The 17,306-nt window shown below is 44.3% G+C and overlaps 1 protein-coding gene across 1 annotated transcript; it reads right to left on the reverse strand.

Annotated features, from left to right (window-relative positions):
* Positions 1-3,105: 3,105 nt before the first annotated feature.
* On the reverse strand, positions 3,106-15,375 carry ZFYVE19 (zinc finger FYVE-type containing 19). The gene is made up of 11 exons (XM_083863799.1): positions 15,176-15,375; positions 14,512-14,633; positions 12,116-12,169; positions 11,457-11,617; positions 10,085-10,230; positions 9,076-9,190; positions 8,310-8,519; positions 7,738-7,817; positions 6,918-7,028; positions 5,363-5,505; positions 3,106-3,973 (listed from the first exon to the last, which is right to left on the reverse strand). The coding sequence occupies exons 1-11, from the start codon at positions 15,227-15,229 to the stop codon at positions 3,901-3,903; spliced, it is 1,269 nt and encodes a 422-aa protein (XP_083719925.1). The 5' UTR covers positions 15,230-15,375; the 3' UTR covers positions 3,106-3,900.
* Positions 15,376-17,306: the final 1,931 nt, after the last annotated feature.

The raw sequence follows: 17,306 nt of genomic DNA on the forward strand, positions 1-17,306 counted from the left end.
AATGACTATTATCTTGTTCTTCCCTCCTATTTTCCAGGTGTCAGTGAAAAAAACATGGGTTGTGTCCTCTGAGAGGACAAAATCCAAGCTGCAGTAACAACTGTGATGTAAGGGCCTGTTTCCATTCACAAGCTGTTCTTGTATCTGACTGGAAGTTGACAAGCCATGGACCTCATGTCTTGTTCTAAGGCTGCTCCAAGATGTTCTAAGTCTTACCCACTAGGCTGGAGAAATGGTCTTTCTTTATCAGGTCCAATATCTATCTATGGGAGTCCTGGGAATGTGGCATTTTTGGCTTAAAAAGGGGTTAGTGGGACATGCCTACCCTCATGAAATCTCAACTTTATAAGTAAAATAACAACAAAAAAATTGAATCTAGACCTACAATGGTTGCAGATCCAGCATTGCTTATGGATGACACCTGCTAAGACTCACATAACACACCCCCTGAGAAAGGAGAGTAGCATATTGACAAAAACCTATAAGCACAGTTAAAAACAGACTGGGATCAAACAGAAATTCAGGTGGAAGATCTAGGTGAACAGGCCATGAGCAGAGTGCCCTAAACTAGAGATGCAATTAGCTACAGCACAGTAGTACAGGAGTTCAGATTACTTACATACTCCACCAACAGGGTTTGTTTTTATTCTGCTGAGCTGCAACAGCACAAAGACATGCATCTCCTCTGGTCCAAGAGAAATATTTTCTCCCCCCTGGGCATTGTTCTGTATTTCCTCAATACAGAGTGATGCAAAAAGAATTTTTGTTTGTACTTTAAGGTAGATATTGTTAGACAAAGCAGGATCTGAAAACTCTGCTTGACTGAAGTTGTCTGTATGCTTATTCTGCAAGTAGTAGGAAAGGAGTAAGCTGCAGACCCTATCATGTGGGGTTGGTTCTGATACATAAGGAATTCTGATCCATAATGATATGTGAGAGCACTTCAACTGAGTACAGTGAGATTAGGGGAGCAAGGCAACCTGTGGCCAGTGGAAGATGATTTCTCAGCTCACTGGTGCAAAAGAAAAACCAATGTAAGGCAATCAGAGTAACTTCTTTTGTTTCGTTCTTAAACAGTAGTAAATCACACTTGGTTTGTCTTGCATTTGGCTGTTCTCACACTAGACCACAAGGATAGATTAAAATCAGTGCTCGAAAAAATTTTTACAAACATCTTCCAGTTAACTTTGCTGTTTCTCAGCACCACCACTAGTATAAGTATGTAGATACTAAGAATGTTGCTTGAAAGGAACTTTGCCGTCTTGATTATACCAAGATAACTCAATGTATGAAAATTCATGAGCTTTCCTAGTTTGAATTTCTGTTGGAGTAGAGTCTACATTTGATAATTCACATACAAAACATTTTGAGAGGGAAAGAAAACCTCATTTTCCCTCATGCTACAAAGACAAAAGCAAACAAATTGAATCTCTTTCTGGAAGATGCCAAGCTGTTTTCTGTCCTTGAACAGCTATGACTGAAGTTGATCTGGCCTGTCAGGAATTGATTGATTACCAGTACCTTTGTTTACCAGCACCTTTTCAAAGACAAGGATAGCTAACAGTGCACTGCCCACTTAAAGGTCATGCAGCATTCCTCTTTCACAACACAGATTCAGCTAGGTGTGTTTCCTGCAGACAGCCCATCTGGATACCCCTCTGCCCCTCCTAGATGGAGTTCACTGAGGCAACAGCTACAGTGAGAATGGCTTTTCAGGGGAAAGTGCCTGGGCTACTACTAAAATGGCCCATTACATGCAGAAAGTGCAGCAGCCACAAAAATGTCCATTAGTGGTGCAGGGAAAGCAGCAGCAGGTGTCTGTATGACTGAAGAGACTCTTCCATGTATGACTAAGTTCTATTTCAGGTAATGGGTTGGGTGCATTTCTGGATTCCTTGGGATGGCCCCACAGAAACCAACTGGGAATCTAAATAAACTGCTTCCGGCTGCAACCGGCTCCATTACTACTGATGTGAACAGGGCAGGGCTTACAAGACAGAGGCTGCCTACTGCAAAGGAGCTCAAAGTTTTATCATGGCTGATGAAGCATTCAAAATGTGGCAAGTATCATACCAGCTCATACTAAGATCTTAAAAAAACCAGCAGCTGTAAATCAAGTAATAAAATTACTACTAACTGCTTGGAGAAGACACAGGCTGAAGCCAAAGGAGTGGATCAATTCAGATGAGAAATAAGAACAAATAGTTGCACCTTCCCCTGTATATGTAAAACATGAAGGATTTAACCTCAGACAGAACTGGGCCATCTTACTGTCAGACTAATCACCCATGTCAAATAGCAATGAAAAAGAGTCACTCCTATGATAACATATAGAAAAAACAGCATTTTGTTTTCGTTTTTAAGACTGCAAGCTCCTCAGGGCTGTAACTTACTTAAATTTTGTGTAACATGGTTACTTGTGAGCTCTTGCATCAGAACAACTCAAGTAGTTTTCCCATCTACCTGTCCCAAGGAGACAGGCACTGGTGAAGCAAGGGCTGCCAGAAGAAAGGTCCTCCATACAAGTCAGGTTTTGCCACCCCTTCTTAAGAAAAGGTTTTGATGGCACTGCTGCATACGTTTGCCGTTTTTAGTGTGTTAACCTGAAGTATTACTATTCTACATTGTTTGAATCAGGTTTCTGTTGAAGAGCCTGATCCAGAGCAGCATGTTAGCAGAAACCCACCTTCAACAGTGGTTTAATTAATTTGCTGTCCTCTGACCAGAGGTGCAGGTAAACACTATTTCATCACTTCACCTCGGAGGCACTGACCTTAAGCACAGGGGCAAGGCAGACAGGTAGGAGTGACAGTGTCAAACCAGACAAGCAGGATTCATTGGAAATTCCCTGACAAGGGCAAATTCTTTATTTTGTTGCAACTGGAATTTGTCAACCTTAGAGAGCCCTCTCAGAAGTCACATTATTTGGGAATAGCTCATCCTGATGGAACAATAGTCTGTTTACAGTCAGTTTAGTTGGGTATTTGAAGCAATTCTGGGTGTTCTGGGCATGGGCAAGCACCACTTGCATCTGGATTGTCTCCCAGGAGGGATATGTAACCAGAGAAAGAGCGTCACACAGGTAACATCTTTACCCTACCAGGGAATCACATAATAAACAAAGTCAAATCCTGCTTTCAGACTAACAGACAACTCTTTCAGACTAACACATTGCTCATACAGATGACATGACCTTGGCACAGCCACTGCACGCCACAACACTGTATCAGTAGCAGATCACCTTTTCAAAGGATCCTTTCTTTCAAGTCAGTGAGCAACACTGCCCTGCATCTTTTCCACTCATGCCACAGAAACGTTTTTGATGATTTCACTATTCTTCATTTCTTTCCCTAAGCCACTTGACACTAGGACTAACATGCCATTATAAGAAAGCAACACTTTGTAAAGGGCTATCAGGCATATTCAGGAGACTTTAACCACAGGCCTCTGTAGATAACTTTTATTATGATTTAAAGTTCTCATCACACAAGTGATCACAATGCATTTTTTTCAGTGCATAGTGCTTTGCTGCCTGTTGAATCAGTGTATAAGCTGTTAGTAAAAACAGGAAGTTATTTATCAGGCAGTCAGTACTGCCTTGAACACACATCTTTTACTGCGACCCACATTGTTTTACCACCTGTATTTACGGACTTGTATCCACCTCCTCACATCAAGTCCTCATTTATCCCCAAGCATGCACAGCAAACCCTGCACTTCTCAGGTGTATTTGTGAAGACAAATTCACACACCCTCCAAGCCTCTCTCAGATTACAGCACATCCTTGAACTGTCCAAAACATCACCCGTTTTGGCTGCAAATCCACTTGGATTCTTCCATGTGGCCGGCTCCTCTGTTTTCCCATTCTCCAGTTCCTTTTCTGCCCACAAAAGAGTGTGATCACTTCTGTTTGCAAGGAAGATGATAGCGGGAGGTGTGGTGGTCCTTCAGGTCAAACTCCTCATGGCCTTCCCTAAGAAGCAAATACAAAGTGCAGTCAGAAGTAAATACCCAGGCCAGGAACTCACCCTAAGCCACTGCACAAGATATCTCACAGCAGCCCTTAGCCAGAAATTTATCCCAAGGGTTGGCTGTGAGGACCTAACTGGCAGCCATGTGGACTAACTACTTCAGATATTTGCTTGTAACAGAAATTTCTGAGGTGCTTTATGGGAAGGTCTGCTCATCCTTGTCAGCTGGATTTGAAAATGACAACAGGTCCTTCTGTTTCTTTCCCTCTTGAAGAGATTCATGTAACTAATGGCTCATTTTCAGTGCTGTGTCTGTGATTCTAGGGACATTAGCAACTGTGACAACATACAAAATGACAGTCTCCTCCAGAAAACTCTGGAAAATAACTGAAAATAATGCAGTGTATTGGCAGCTGTCTTAACCATGCTCAGGAGCAGGCAGTGTTGAGTAAGATACAAGCCTGCATCCACAGCGTGTGGCTGATACATTTACCTGCCAGACTGTTAAATCTGCTTTTACTGTTGTTTGCTGTCAGATACTTTTGTTTGTATGCTTTGTTTTTAATAATCAAACACTACCAGTCATGTTTTCTGAACATTTTCATATGGTTTCTCCCCATTGCACTTGCACTTCCCTACAAATACACTTGCAGGAAATGAGAGAATATGTACAAAAGCATCCCAACCACATTTTTAACAACCTGCTGTCTTAATGTCATCCAGTACTAATCTGAGAACTGAGCCAGCTATGCAATACTTTTGAGGCATGAAAAAAGAGAAGTCACACAACCTGTTAGGAATAGCTTTTGTAGTCAAAGGAATTAACCCTCCAAATCTGAGACAGGAAAGTTTCGTCAAAAATCAAGCTACACATGTTTAAGAATCAAGACTACAGCTGCTACAAGGCCTGACTGGTGAAAAAAAGCTCACACATACGTATTTCAACAAAGAATTTTTTAATATCGTTTAGGATTGCAAAGTCTTAACCTAAGAAAACCCTCAGGAATTCATACTATCTGATCTCCCTCTTTAAGGGAATCCAGCCCAGGTCATCCATCAATGGCATTAACAAGCCATAGGAGTCACTGAACAATAGTCTCATTTATCCCATCCCACGTAATGCAGCACATCAGCTGCTCCAAAGAACACTCAGACAATGTGCCCAAACATCCACTGAAGCATTTCTGCCTAGGACCAGTTTAGTCCCTGAAGCCTGGGACAAGTACTGATCACACAAAATATTTCTCTAACAATTAGCATTTAGCTCAAATCTGAATTCCTCAAATCTTGCCTCCTACTGTCCGTTTTTCTGCCCAATGAGAAAAACATACCAAAGGGGCCAAGGTTACCTTTGACCCACCTCTCAGACCCAGAGGAATTGTGAGACTCACCAAAAACAGCGCTGGCAGTAGAGGTCCCCATCACAGCCATGGCAGCGCAAAGTGGCATCTTCGTTGCAGATGCAGCACCAGGGTAACTCATCCTCATCACTATCATCTGCCCTTGCAAGAGCTGTGGTAGCTGGACTGTGGCTCTAATTCACATAGAAAACAAGAGATAAGTCCCCCCAGCACAGACAATAAAGGACTTTAACTGTAATGCATGATGGCCACAGTGACCTGTTGCATGGTCCAGAGTTTCCTCTCTGTTGATCATAAATCTGTGAGATTAACTTTCCCAAAGGACAGGGACAGGCTCCATAATGCATCTAGTTTATTAAACAAAAACCCAAGGTACTTGCTAGAATTTGGGTTTGAGTCTGTATTGCTTGGAAGGTAAACAGGTATTCAGCCTCGTTTAGTGTCTGCAGTGACATACCCCCCACATTGTGTGGGCTGTGTTGAGGGCACAAAGCCCAGATATTCTGGCAGGCACCACAACAATACCATGTGACAAACAATTCCTGCTGTAAAAGCAAGAGATCAAACAGTTTAGCTGAAAGGAGCTATGTGGGAAGGGAAAGGAATGCGGAGGTGGGGATGTTGTTTTCTCTCTGTTGTAGAAAGAAAACTGTGGGACAAAGAAACTGCTTTTTCAAAAGGCCCCTGCTGTTCATTTGTACCTGAGACTGGGACAAAAAGATTATCTGAAATCATAATCTAAATATATCCATACAGTCAAGTATGGTTTCCCTTCTCCCTTACAGAGAACTCTTGTGGAACTGAAAATACACTGAGACATAGTGCCAGACACTGGCAAAGGCAGCTTCCTGACACAATCTTTTTCTAACACTATCTTTTGCATCAGTAATCCCAGAAATGCAAGGTGTCATACCTGAGATGGATGGTTTTGATAATGCTTACTATTATATCATTTCTTCCACTGGGAGCAGGCCTGACATGTGCCTGTGAGTCACAGGTGCATTTAATTCTTGTCATATACATTAGAGATCATGTATATATTTCCATAGTAGGTCAGAATACACTCTAAGCATAGGATATCCTCCTACTTATTCCTTCCTCTGACATTATCTGAGAACACAAACAGTAGAATACTATCTAGAGGTTCTATTCTGCACATGCTGAAAGCACTGGTAGACCTCCCATTTACTCTGGTTCAGACTGTATTGTACTAGACCATGGCTTTGTTGACCTAATAATACATATATATGTATAATTCTCTAATATTCATATTGTGAGGTGTCTACCAACTTCTCTTGGTCTATATGACATTGTAACATTCAACACAAACCCAGCCTGAAAGGAATTGTATTCCAAGGAACAATTCCTTTTACAAATACAAGGATGATTCACAGCTGAGCTCAGAGCTGGTCAGCCTTGCAGAAGCTGCTTGGATTGTTTGCTCCAGAGAAACTGGTTGGTTAATTTTTTTTTCTGCATCAAGCCTAGGATATAACAAACTTCGACTGTAGAACTGTACTCTACTCTCCTGACACCCTGGAACGTTTGAGACATCAATTCAAGAGATCCTGACCAGTTCACTGACCTTTTGCTTTGCTTTCTTACACAGGTTCTGTTGTGAGTGTCCTGGTTGGGTGGTCTGATCTGGGGGAATGTTGAATCCACTTGCTTCATCCAGGGCTGCTTCCTCTGTGAGCTGGTAACAACACAAAGCAAAAAGACTCTTGTTTCAAACACAACTGGGAGCCTCATTCTAGGCCCTAAACCTCCTGCACTTGTTGCTCTCATGCAGTAATAGGAGATGACAAGTCTGAATGCAGCTGGTGTTACCCAGACAGATGTAAGCTCGCTCTGCACTTGGAACACTGTGTGTCCATTGTGGACAGTCTGCAGCAGCAGCAGGGGCCTGCAGCTCACACTCTCTGCTTTGCCGTGCAGTTAGCATACCCTCATCATCATGCCAATCATACAGAGGTCACATATCAGACAAACTTAAGCTCGGGTCTGCCTGCAAGACAATTCAGAGACATTTTAGGGAGAACTGTAGGTGTAAGCAGAGCTACACAGCACACATCCCATCATCCAGTTCTAACTGGCTGGAGAAAAACACAGAACAAGAAGTGAAGAAGTACCAGCAAAGTGTGGTTATACAGGAGACACACACAGACCACAAGAGACACTAAGCATGAATAACAAAGACAATGTGACAGACTAGAAATGTTGTTGTTAATTGCCTGTCAAATAGTTGAACAGCCCTTGGGGGCTAGTATTGGAAAAGCACTAGGAAAGTAAGAAATGAAACTCTTCCAGGAACAAAAACACACCCTTTTTATGCTCACCAGGTAACACACACACGAGGGACAACCAAGAGGAAGAAAAACAAGGGCACAGCTGCCATTTCTGACCTGTTTCAGCACTCTGCAAATGGCCTCCTCCTCAGCCACTTCCTCATCACTGTCAGGGAGCTTATAGGTTTCCAGTGTAACTGTAGGAGCAAGAAATGTGAGACTGTAACTCACACCTGCCTCAAGCCTTGTGCCCACTAATGTAGCAGAGACAATTCTTTGTGATGTGAGCTGGCTGTGGAATTCTGGCTCTGACCTTTCAAGGTGCAGATTCTCCAAAAAGGACATCATTGTCTATTTTGTAATACTTGGAAGAGAGAAGAAGATCCTCACCAAAACCAGAGTTTTGGTTTTAAAAGTTTTGTTAACCTCACCAGAGCATGCTAGAATTATTCCAAAGAAGGGTGCAAGACAAAGCAGTCCGACCTTACAGCCCCAGCCTTTACCCTCAATTTAGATCTTTAATATTGATTTCATGACAAACTCAACCTGTACAACTTTGCAGACAGAACTAAATCTCACTCTGTTTCTTGCAGAATGGAGGAATTAAATAGAAAAACACTAATAAAGAATTTACTCTGTGATAGCAAGTTGATTCCTCTCTTGACACTGTATTCTCATCTGCTACCCACCTTTCTCTGGGTCCTCGCCTTTGAGTGCTGCCAGTCTCTTGGCAACCTGTAGGATCTTTTCCTGCCTAGTGTTCTCTTCCCGCAGCTCAGCAGCAGCCTCTGCCAGAAGTTTATTCTTCTCTTCCTCTAGCTGTTTTGGGTGCAGATTTGCAGGGCAAACACAATCTTCACTTTCCCGATTGAGATCATTCAAATTTTGGCTACTAACAGCTGCAGACGGACACACAGAACACATTGGTGACTCAGCAGCAATGTTCCTTGGGCACAGAAAACATGACAAATAATGCTATGAGAGCAGCTTGCTGCTCTCCATGGAACTGGATAACAAGAGGAAAAGGCATGCCAGTAGAACCCTTACTGTACATGAAGAGAAGAAAATGAGCTGATCTGTGGCCTCCAGTGAGATTACAGAGAAAGCAACGCAGCCAGCAAGATAATGGTATGCCAGATTCTGATATTTTGTAACAGTGCACAGGTGCATTAGGAGTAGCAACAGCTCCTCCCCAGGGAGGAGCTGCTTTAGAGAAACAGAGAATCTGAATAATACAACCCTGACAAAAAGGAACCATCTCCAAGCAAAGACACCGAGACCCAGTGTGGAGCAGATGGCTGTTCTTGGTCAGTGTGGGGGATTATAAAGGGAAGATATAGATAAACTGGACACTCAGCTCACCTCTTAAGTTACATAGGGAGGCCCAAATTCCCTTCTCAGCGTAGCACATGCATTATTAGACATAAACAGATCTTTAGAAGCCAAAACAGATACCTTGAGGCTGAACTCTTGGTCTGTAATGCTCATCAATGGCAACCTCCTCAGACAGCTGAGTTATCAGGTCATCTGTCTGCTGGACCAGACTTCGGGTATCGGGAGGTTGGTGTACCTAAGAAACCAGGGGAGTGTGGGAAAAGGCAAATGAGAGGAAAGTGGCATACTCAATCAAAGGAGCATTTTGGCAACCGAGATCACCCTAGATGGGAGCAGCATACAAAGATGCCTCCACTGACATTGAGAATCTCAGTTTACAGTTATGGGTGTAAGATTTGTAAGGGTTTCATTTTCAGAGGTGCTGCATGCACACACCTTTAAGAGCAGTCACCTAAACAAGGCAAAGGGGTGCTGAATGTGTAGGAACATATGCTGCTGGGTTTCAGCTCCCAGCTCTGCCACTACCTCCAGTGTAAACAAAGTGCCATTCTCAACGGTGCCAGCCAGCAGCCCCACAGAGACCTATGATAACAGCTGGGCATGGAGCTGAAAGAACCATAAAGAAATGGTATCCTGGGGGACATGACCATTCCTATAGGCTTTCAAGGCATATATCCAACTGATTCCTCTGCAACCTCAGACAAATCATGCTGGGCTTCCATTTCTGGAAAAATTAACATGATTCTGCCCAGCAGGTATGCAGTAACAACTAGAAGATGTAATTAGAAGATAGGGCTGATAAGCCTCCAACACAAACAGCTCTGAAAAACTATGACCACTCAGGTACATAAATGAGTTGAGAGTAAAAAACCTTAGCATTTATTGTTAAAAATATACACACGAACTACATTTGGCATAAAGGAACACGTTGCATTCAAATTGAAGCAGTGAATTGGTAAAGACTGGTGATTTGCTTCTGGAGCAACGACACAATCAGGAAACAGAGATTCCTGAAGGAAGCTACCTGGACACAAAAAAGCTGAAGAAGGAAGAATGGTTAGCGTGCTGTGACACCAGTTACTGTGTCAGCTCAGAATAAATTGCTGACTAAAGAGTTGAGGGAGCTTACAGGTCTGGGAGCTTGGGAAGGAGGATCTCTCCCCTGCAGGACAGCCAAGCGGTCCTCCATTTCCTTTGTGGATGGAACAGGTCCTCGGCCATCCTCCTTCAGAGCTGCCAGCCTCGCTTCAATCTCAGCCTGAGTAGGGATGGACTCTGCAGTTACAATAACCCAAGGGAGGAGATTATTCTGTTACTGAAAATAAAAAGCTAATTTTTTTTTTCCTTAAAAACTGTATTTCTTTCTGGAATCAGACTCTGAAGACCTGAGCAAAAACCTCACCCAGCCCTGATGTAAATGAGGAGTCATACTGCAGTGACTCAGAGACTACTCTGATGCTAACTGCTATCCCTTTCTTCCAAGCCCTTGCCTCCTTCACAGTTTATCTCCTAGCTGTAACATAAGTATTAGAGTGATGTCATCTGGAAATCAGCTGACTTGGGATTCTAGGGACAGGCAGAGAAATTAGTGTCTTTTAGGCAGTTCAGTCCATTGGTCCCACATCTCCTAACGCAATCCCAGCCTTATTAGACTGAAACTCTCCCCTGTCACATAACAGACAAGGCAAAGGCTGCAAGTTATTTCAGGGGAGATTTAGATTGGATATTAGGAAAAATTGCTTCACAGAAAGGGTTGTCAAGCACTGGAAAAGGCTGCCCAGGGAAGTGGCTGAGTTACCATCCTTGGAAGTAATCAAAAGATGTGTAGATGTGGCACTTTGGGATATGGTTATGGGATATGGGTGGTGGAATTGGCAGCGCTGGGTTAACAGTCGGACTCGATGATTCTATGATAACCAGGTAATTATTCTGAAGAGTGTTCTTTTTCTTTTAGAGACCACAAATAACATTTAAAATAGTTTATTTTCATGCAAGCACCTCAAAGCAATCCCACAACCTGACAGCTGTGGACTGGGATGAAAATCCTTTTCTTTCTCTGTGAGACAAGGCTGGTCGGAACATAGTCCCACGAGGACTGGAACTGCTGTTGCCCAAGACAACAACCCACAAGAAAACTTCTTCAAAATAGTTTGGCCAAAGACTTTCATTTCATTCTACTCCAAATGGGTTTGACACAAGTTTCTACCCCAAAAAATGGAAAATGAGAAAGTGATTTTACAGGTAATACACTGCTCCAAAACTAAGTAGTACTTTCAAGAGAAACCCCTAGAATCAAAATGAAACTGGAACATTGATCTAAAATGATTGTAGAAGCTGGCCATTGTGGCAGCAGAACTTGGATGCTCTGTCCTCTTTTAAGCCTTCACCCCCATAATATCACAGCCTCTTAAAGCACAGCACTTCCCTCTCCCTCCAGGTCCCTTGTTTCACAAATAGAAGTGCTCCCACTCAAGGTATTTATGAGATTCTCTAAAACTTACTTGGTTTCCTTTCCTCCCTGAGCCTCTCCAGTCTCTCTGCAATAGCTCTATCCTCCTTTGAGAGCCCCTGGTATCTGCAGCCTGCTTGACCTGGGAGTTTTGCAGCTGCCTTCTGTTGGTCTTTTGGCTGGTTTTGTTTAGCCTCAAAAGCTGCTACACGCCTGTAACAAGAATGGAAAAAATACGTGACAATTGAGAACAAGGGTTTTAACCTGGAGATAAGAAAACATCCCCTGTGAACCCAACAGGCTATCTGAAGAATGCCAGGGCAGAACAGAAAGAAACCACTCTCTCCAATATCAGCACAATAAAGTACTCCTAAGAGTAAGGAAAATCTTAGCTCACAAGAACAGCACACCTGGCAGCCTTCCCAGGAGACAGGGAACATTTCACCTCAAGGTTCCTGTTTCCAAGCCAACTCTGATCAGCCACTGATAATTGCAGGCAGGTGGCTGTTCAGGAATCTGTTCAAAAGACTACCCATCCCTCCAAGCAAACTAACAACCCAAACAGCAAAACAAAAGCTCCATACTTAATCTAACTCTGAACAAGCAAATGCCCACACCACAAGTCCCATTTTTGCTGGTTTCCATAGGGGAAGAGGAGGGTCTAAAAAGCTTGTCTGCAGTAGAAAGAGTTGCTTGGCAAGTGCAACTCACTTTTTGTAGTTTTCTGGTGGTGACCATTTTGCTGAACTGCTTTGAGATCCTTCTCTGAAAGACAAAAACAATTTCTCTGAACTCAACATACTGTGAATACTTGACAATACTTGACCATCATCTAGTCTCCCAACTCAAGAGGAATCAAGAGGTGTTTCTTGACCTCTTGCTACAGCCCCTTTCTTAACCTCATTAATACTGAGAGGAATCAGCTTATGCAAGGGATTAAGATAATATAGTTGCCCAGAACAGCAGGAGCCTTCATTTCTGTCCTTTCGTCCAGTTGTTTTGCATCTGGACACAATGTGATTTATTACAGTCACCAGTGACCTAAAGGAGGTGGGGCTGAAATACCCTTGCCTCCCACAGTCTGCACCTCCCAGTTCAGAGAGCAGGGAGGGAGTACTTAGGTAAGACTCTCAGGGTAATTAGCTTCCATGCAGCAGGACACTCTGGAAGGAGCTGGGGCATGCAACAAACACAAAATTATATAATGTACAAATAAAACAAAGCATTATTCAAGTTATTATATAACATCTTCCAGAACACCTGAACACTGCACATCACAAACATGTATAACCCTTCTACTTTGCTGTGTTTAGGTTGAGGGACTAAATTAGACACTTATGTAAGTGAGTCAGAATATTTAATTTGTTCTTAGAAATCACAGCTAAGGCCCATATAGTAATGACTGAATGCAACATTCTTAGAACACTTTCCAAAGTTCTAAGGCTTCAATTCTGAAAGCTATTTGCATGAAGAACTACAACATATGCAGCTTACAGAACTGCAGCCTATGTATATTACCTGCAGGGCAGGATGCCATCCAGAGTGACCTTGACAAGCTCAAAAAGTGGGCCCTCGGGAATCTCATGAGGTTAAACAAGACAAAGTGCAAGGTGCTGCACTTGGGTTGGGGCAACTCCTGGTATCAACACAGGCTGGGGAAGAAACAGATCAAGAGCAGCTCTGCAAAAAGGACCTGGGAGTGCTGGTGGATGAGAGGCTGGACATGACCCAGCAATGTGCACTCACAGCCCAGAAAGCCAACTGTGCCTGGGCTGTATCCAAAGCAATGTGGGCAGCAGGGCAAGGGGGGGATTCTGCCCCTCTGTTCCTCTCTCATGGGACCTCACCTGCAGTGCTGCATCCAGCTCTGGGGTCCTCAGCACAGGAGGGACATGAACGTGTTGGAGCAAGTCCAGAGGAGGCCACCAAATTGATTTAAGGGATAGAAAACCTCTACTGTGAGGAAAGGCTGACAGAACTGGGATTATTCAGCCTGGAAAAGAGATGGCTCCAGGGTGACCTAACTGCAGCCTTCCAGTACCTGAAGGAAACTTCCAGGAATGACGGAGAAGGACTTTTTTAGAAGGGCACGTAGTGATGGGACAAGGGGGAATGGTTTTAAATGGAAAGAGTGCATGTTTAGATTAGATACTAGAAAAAAAATTCTTGGAGAGTGGTGAAACACTGGAACAGGTTTCCCAGAGAAGTTATGGGTGCCCCATCCCTGGAAGTGTTCAAGGTCAAGTTGGATGGAGCTCTGAACAACCTGGTCTAGTGGAAGGTGTCTCTGCTCACAGCACAGGGACTGGAACTATGTGATCTTTAATGTCCCTTCCAAACCCAAGCCATTCTATCATTCTATAATCTACCTGCTACCCAGTCAGAGAAGATTGTTCTTCTGCTGTAGCTCTCTAGTGTTGATATTAAAATTATGAGAAAAAAAAGCCCCAGAAGAAACGTCAAGACAGGCAACCCTGTTTTCTTAATGGCTTTGAAGTTGTGAAGGGAAATCAGAAAATTTCAAAACTGAAAAGAATACTGTCTTTCACTGTTTTCAGCAGCCCATGAAGATGAAGAACTTCACTAAGGAGGTTCTTCTTCTTTAGACACCTGTAGAGCCAGAAAATTCCTCCCTTGCTGGTGAAAATCACTTGCTACAGGGGAAAAGTGAGGAAAAGAAACAAGAAATGCAAGAGAAAAAGGACATGGAAGAACTGGTTGACAGAAGGATTCTGTTGTACACCTCTGTTCCTGTGTTGCTTGTTCAAATGTATAATCCTGCTGCTACTGAATTACATGTTTTGTTTCCAACAGGAGGTCTACTGGTTATGTTTGCAAATAACTTTGTTTTCTTTTAAAATAAAAAAAAAAATTGATTTTAGGCTACAAAACTTAATGTCTTCAGGCCAACATAGCAGAGATACCTCAACAAAGAGGATTTATGTCATTGTTTGCCCACAGAAGTAAAAACACTTTGACTATCGTCAGGCTACTCAACTATACACATCTGAGATGACTGCCTGAACTGTTAAAGAGGTGTAGACTTCTGGGCAAAAACACAGTGTAGCTTAACCTCAGCCCATCTAGTTAAGCTGCTCCCGTCTTACCCAGTCAGTTTTCCATGGCACTGCTTGCACACCTTCTGCTGAGTGTTTCCACAGCGGGGAACAACAGCGGTGAAGCTCCGGCAGGCCGAGCAGAAGGACCGTCCGCAGTTCTTGCAGCCACACTGCAGAGACAGGAGAGAGGGGCAGGACAGGGCTTCACCACCTCGCCACCACACACCCCCACTGGGGGCTTGTGGGCACAGCGCCCGTGCCGAGCCTCACACAAAATAATGCTGCGGTTATGCTGATTTTTTCGTGACAGAACTGTTTCACCAGCTGCTGCTGAAGATAGGGAGACTCAAGAGCCTTGGAGCACCAGCACACAACTCCTGCTGGGAGCTGAGTCACCCCACACTATAGTGAAATGTGTGTGTGAATTGTCTGAGACCACAACAAAATGCTGGATTAGAGGGATGGCATTCAATGACCTGTTTGTTTGTTTGTTTGTTTGGGGGGGGGGGGGGAGGGTGTCAGTAATTTCCCATATTTGAAGACATATCGGAATTAAGCACCACGAGAGCTCAGTAAGCAGGACAACAGCAGCAGGATGCTGGCCGGGAAGCATGAAGCGCGCCTCGGCGCCGGGCGAAGCAGCTCCCGGCTCCCTTCTCAGACCCTCGCACTGCGGGACCGTCCGCTCCTGACTCCCCGCAGCCGGACTTGCCTCTTTCTTGAAGACAGAGAACTTGGAGGCGCACCCATAGCAGCGGCTGTCCATGGCGCTACCGCCCCGGCCCGCGCCCAGGCTCAGGCACGGCGCTGCAGCCCCGCTATGCCAAGCTCCATCGCCTCCCCGGGGCTGCGGCTGCCTCAGGCCCAACGATCGGCGGCGAGCGGGGCTGTCACAAGCCGGGAGGCGCGGACACCACCCCGGGTCCCGTCCCCTCAACTCAGAGCTGGCGACGCACGGCCCTGCGGGAGTTGTAGTCCCTTGCCCTGCCCTCCCCGCTTTAAGACGCCGGGCGGCTCTCCGCGAATAAACTACACTGCCCAGGGTTCCACACGGTCGCAGTGCCGGGCCGGCTGGGCCACCATCGCCGCGCGATGCATTGTGGTACATGCAGTCTGGTGCATTGGCTGTTCATTGGGTGTTAAAAAGACAAAAAGTGTATTCTCTAAGACCAACATAGTAGCTCAAGCTACTATGAGGTGTTTTTTTTTTTTTTTTTTTTTTTTTTTTTTTCCCTAAACCTGTGATGAGATCGTGGCTCAGAAGAGCAAGAATGAGCTGAACTGCAAAACTCCAGTTGTCCCCAGCCCATTCTTCTGCCAGGGTTGATCGCCTGCCCTCAGGAGTGTCCTGCAGTGTTTGTAAAAAGAGTCACGGAGTGCAAATGAGTCATCCTGTTGGCCGCCTGGGTTTGCAGGCACATTGTGCATTCTTTCCAGTTTAATATATAACCCCACGTTGTAAAGACCTACAGAATTAAATTAGGAAACTGACTGACTTATTAAAGGAAGTGAAACTCATTAATATCTGAATAAATTTAAAGGAAAAAAAATAAAGGAAATTAAATTTAAAGGGAAAAAAATGGGGGATTCTCTCTCAATCTTTCAATATTTCATTTTTGGCATTTGTTTGCTTGTGGGGGTTTTGTTTGGTTAGGGTTTTTTTATGGAACAAAACATTAGAAAGACAACTGGAAGTTACACTTTGCACCTCTCCTGCAATTGTATTAGAGACCACCCAGACATTTCAGGTATTGTAGGCATTAAACAGGGAATCGAGACAAATACAAACTCCAAAGGCTTCGTTGTCTTGCAATTGAGCTAGAACAGGAACAGGAGATTTCAATCTTGATGTTACAGTGCAATCTACCGATTGACAGGAGGAATTTGGAGAAAATACAAGCAGCAACCCAAGGAAAGCTTCCCATCCATGGAGCAGCGCCAGCAGAGGGATCACGTTAAGGAAACTGAGCGTCCCTGCAGAGAAACGCCTGGGCTCCTCTGCCGCATGGAGCTGGGAGCCAGGGCAGGGCAGGAGGGGAGATGTCTCCCTCCCACCTGTCTGCAGAAGCGCTACAGCTCCCATTTCCATTCCCGTTCCCTGCAGGTGTCCGCCAGAGGGGGCCCAGCCCCCGCGGTTCTCCAGCTCCTGAACCGAAAGCCATTTGGCAGCAGAGCAGCAGCACATTTCCTTTATATCTCTTTTTTTGCCTGCGGACGTTTCCCATGGTAGAGCGAACTCTGTTATAAAATCCTATGTGACGACTTAGCCTGTAAGGTTTTCAATTTCCATTTAAAGTGCAGGAGAGATTAAATGGGCTTTGGTTTGTATGTCGTATTCTTGCCAAACTCAGTTATTGCACAGTGAGTTGTACATGCTCCGTGATACATTGTTATAGCTATTCTGCTCTGGGGAGCTCCCACCTGGAGTGCTGCACCCAGGTCTCGAGTCCTCAGGACAGAAAAGACAAGGATCTGTTGGAACACGTCCAGAAGAGGACCACAAAGACAGGCAGGGAGCTGGAGCACCTTTCCTATGAGGACATGTTGAGGGAGTCAGGGAGACCTTATTGCAGCCTTTCAGTACTTACAAGGGGCTTATATGAGATGGGAACAAGAATTTTAGCAGGGCCTGTTTGATAGGCGAAGGGACAATGGTTTGAAGCTAAAAGAGACTTGATTTAGACTAGATATAAGGAACACATTTTTATATGTGGATGGTGAGACACTAACAAGTTGCCCAGAGAGATGGCGCATGCCCACCTGTGGAAACATTCAAAGTCAGGTTGGATGGGGCTCTGAGCAACTTGGTATAGTTGAAGATGACTGCTTATTGCAGGGTTTTG

Source organism: Zosterops lateralis (assembly GCF_965231275.1).
Source record: "Zosterops lateralis genome assembly, chromosome: 6".
NCBI classification, from domain to species: domain Eukaryota; kingdom Metazoa; phylum Chordata; class Aves; order Passeriformes; family Zosteropidae; genus Zosterops; species Zosterops lateralis.

Bases quoted from the DNA above. Each gene is read 5' to 3' on its own strand.
- ZFYVE19 (XM_083863799.1), bottom strand. From the start codon at position 15,229: ATGGACAGCCGCTGCTATGGGTGCGCCTCCAAGTTCTCTGTCTTCAAG. The intron at 12,170-14,511 runs GTAAGACGGGAG...TTTGTCTTTCAG, and splicing joins TGCCATGGAAAACTGACTGG to AGAAGGATCTCAAAGCAGTT. The intron at 7,029-7,737 runs GTCAGAAATGGC...TGTTGTTACCAG, and splicing joins TTTGCAGAGTGCTGAAACAG to CTCACAGAGGAAGCAGCCCT.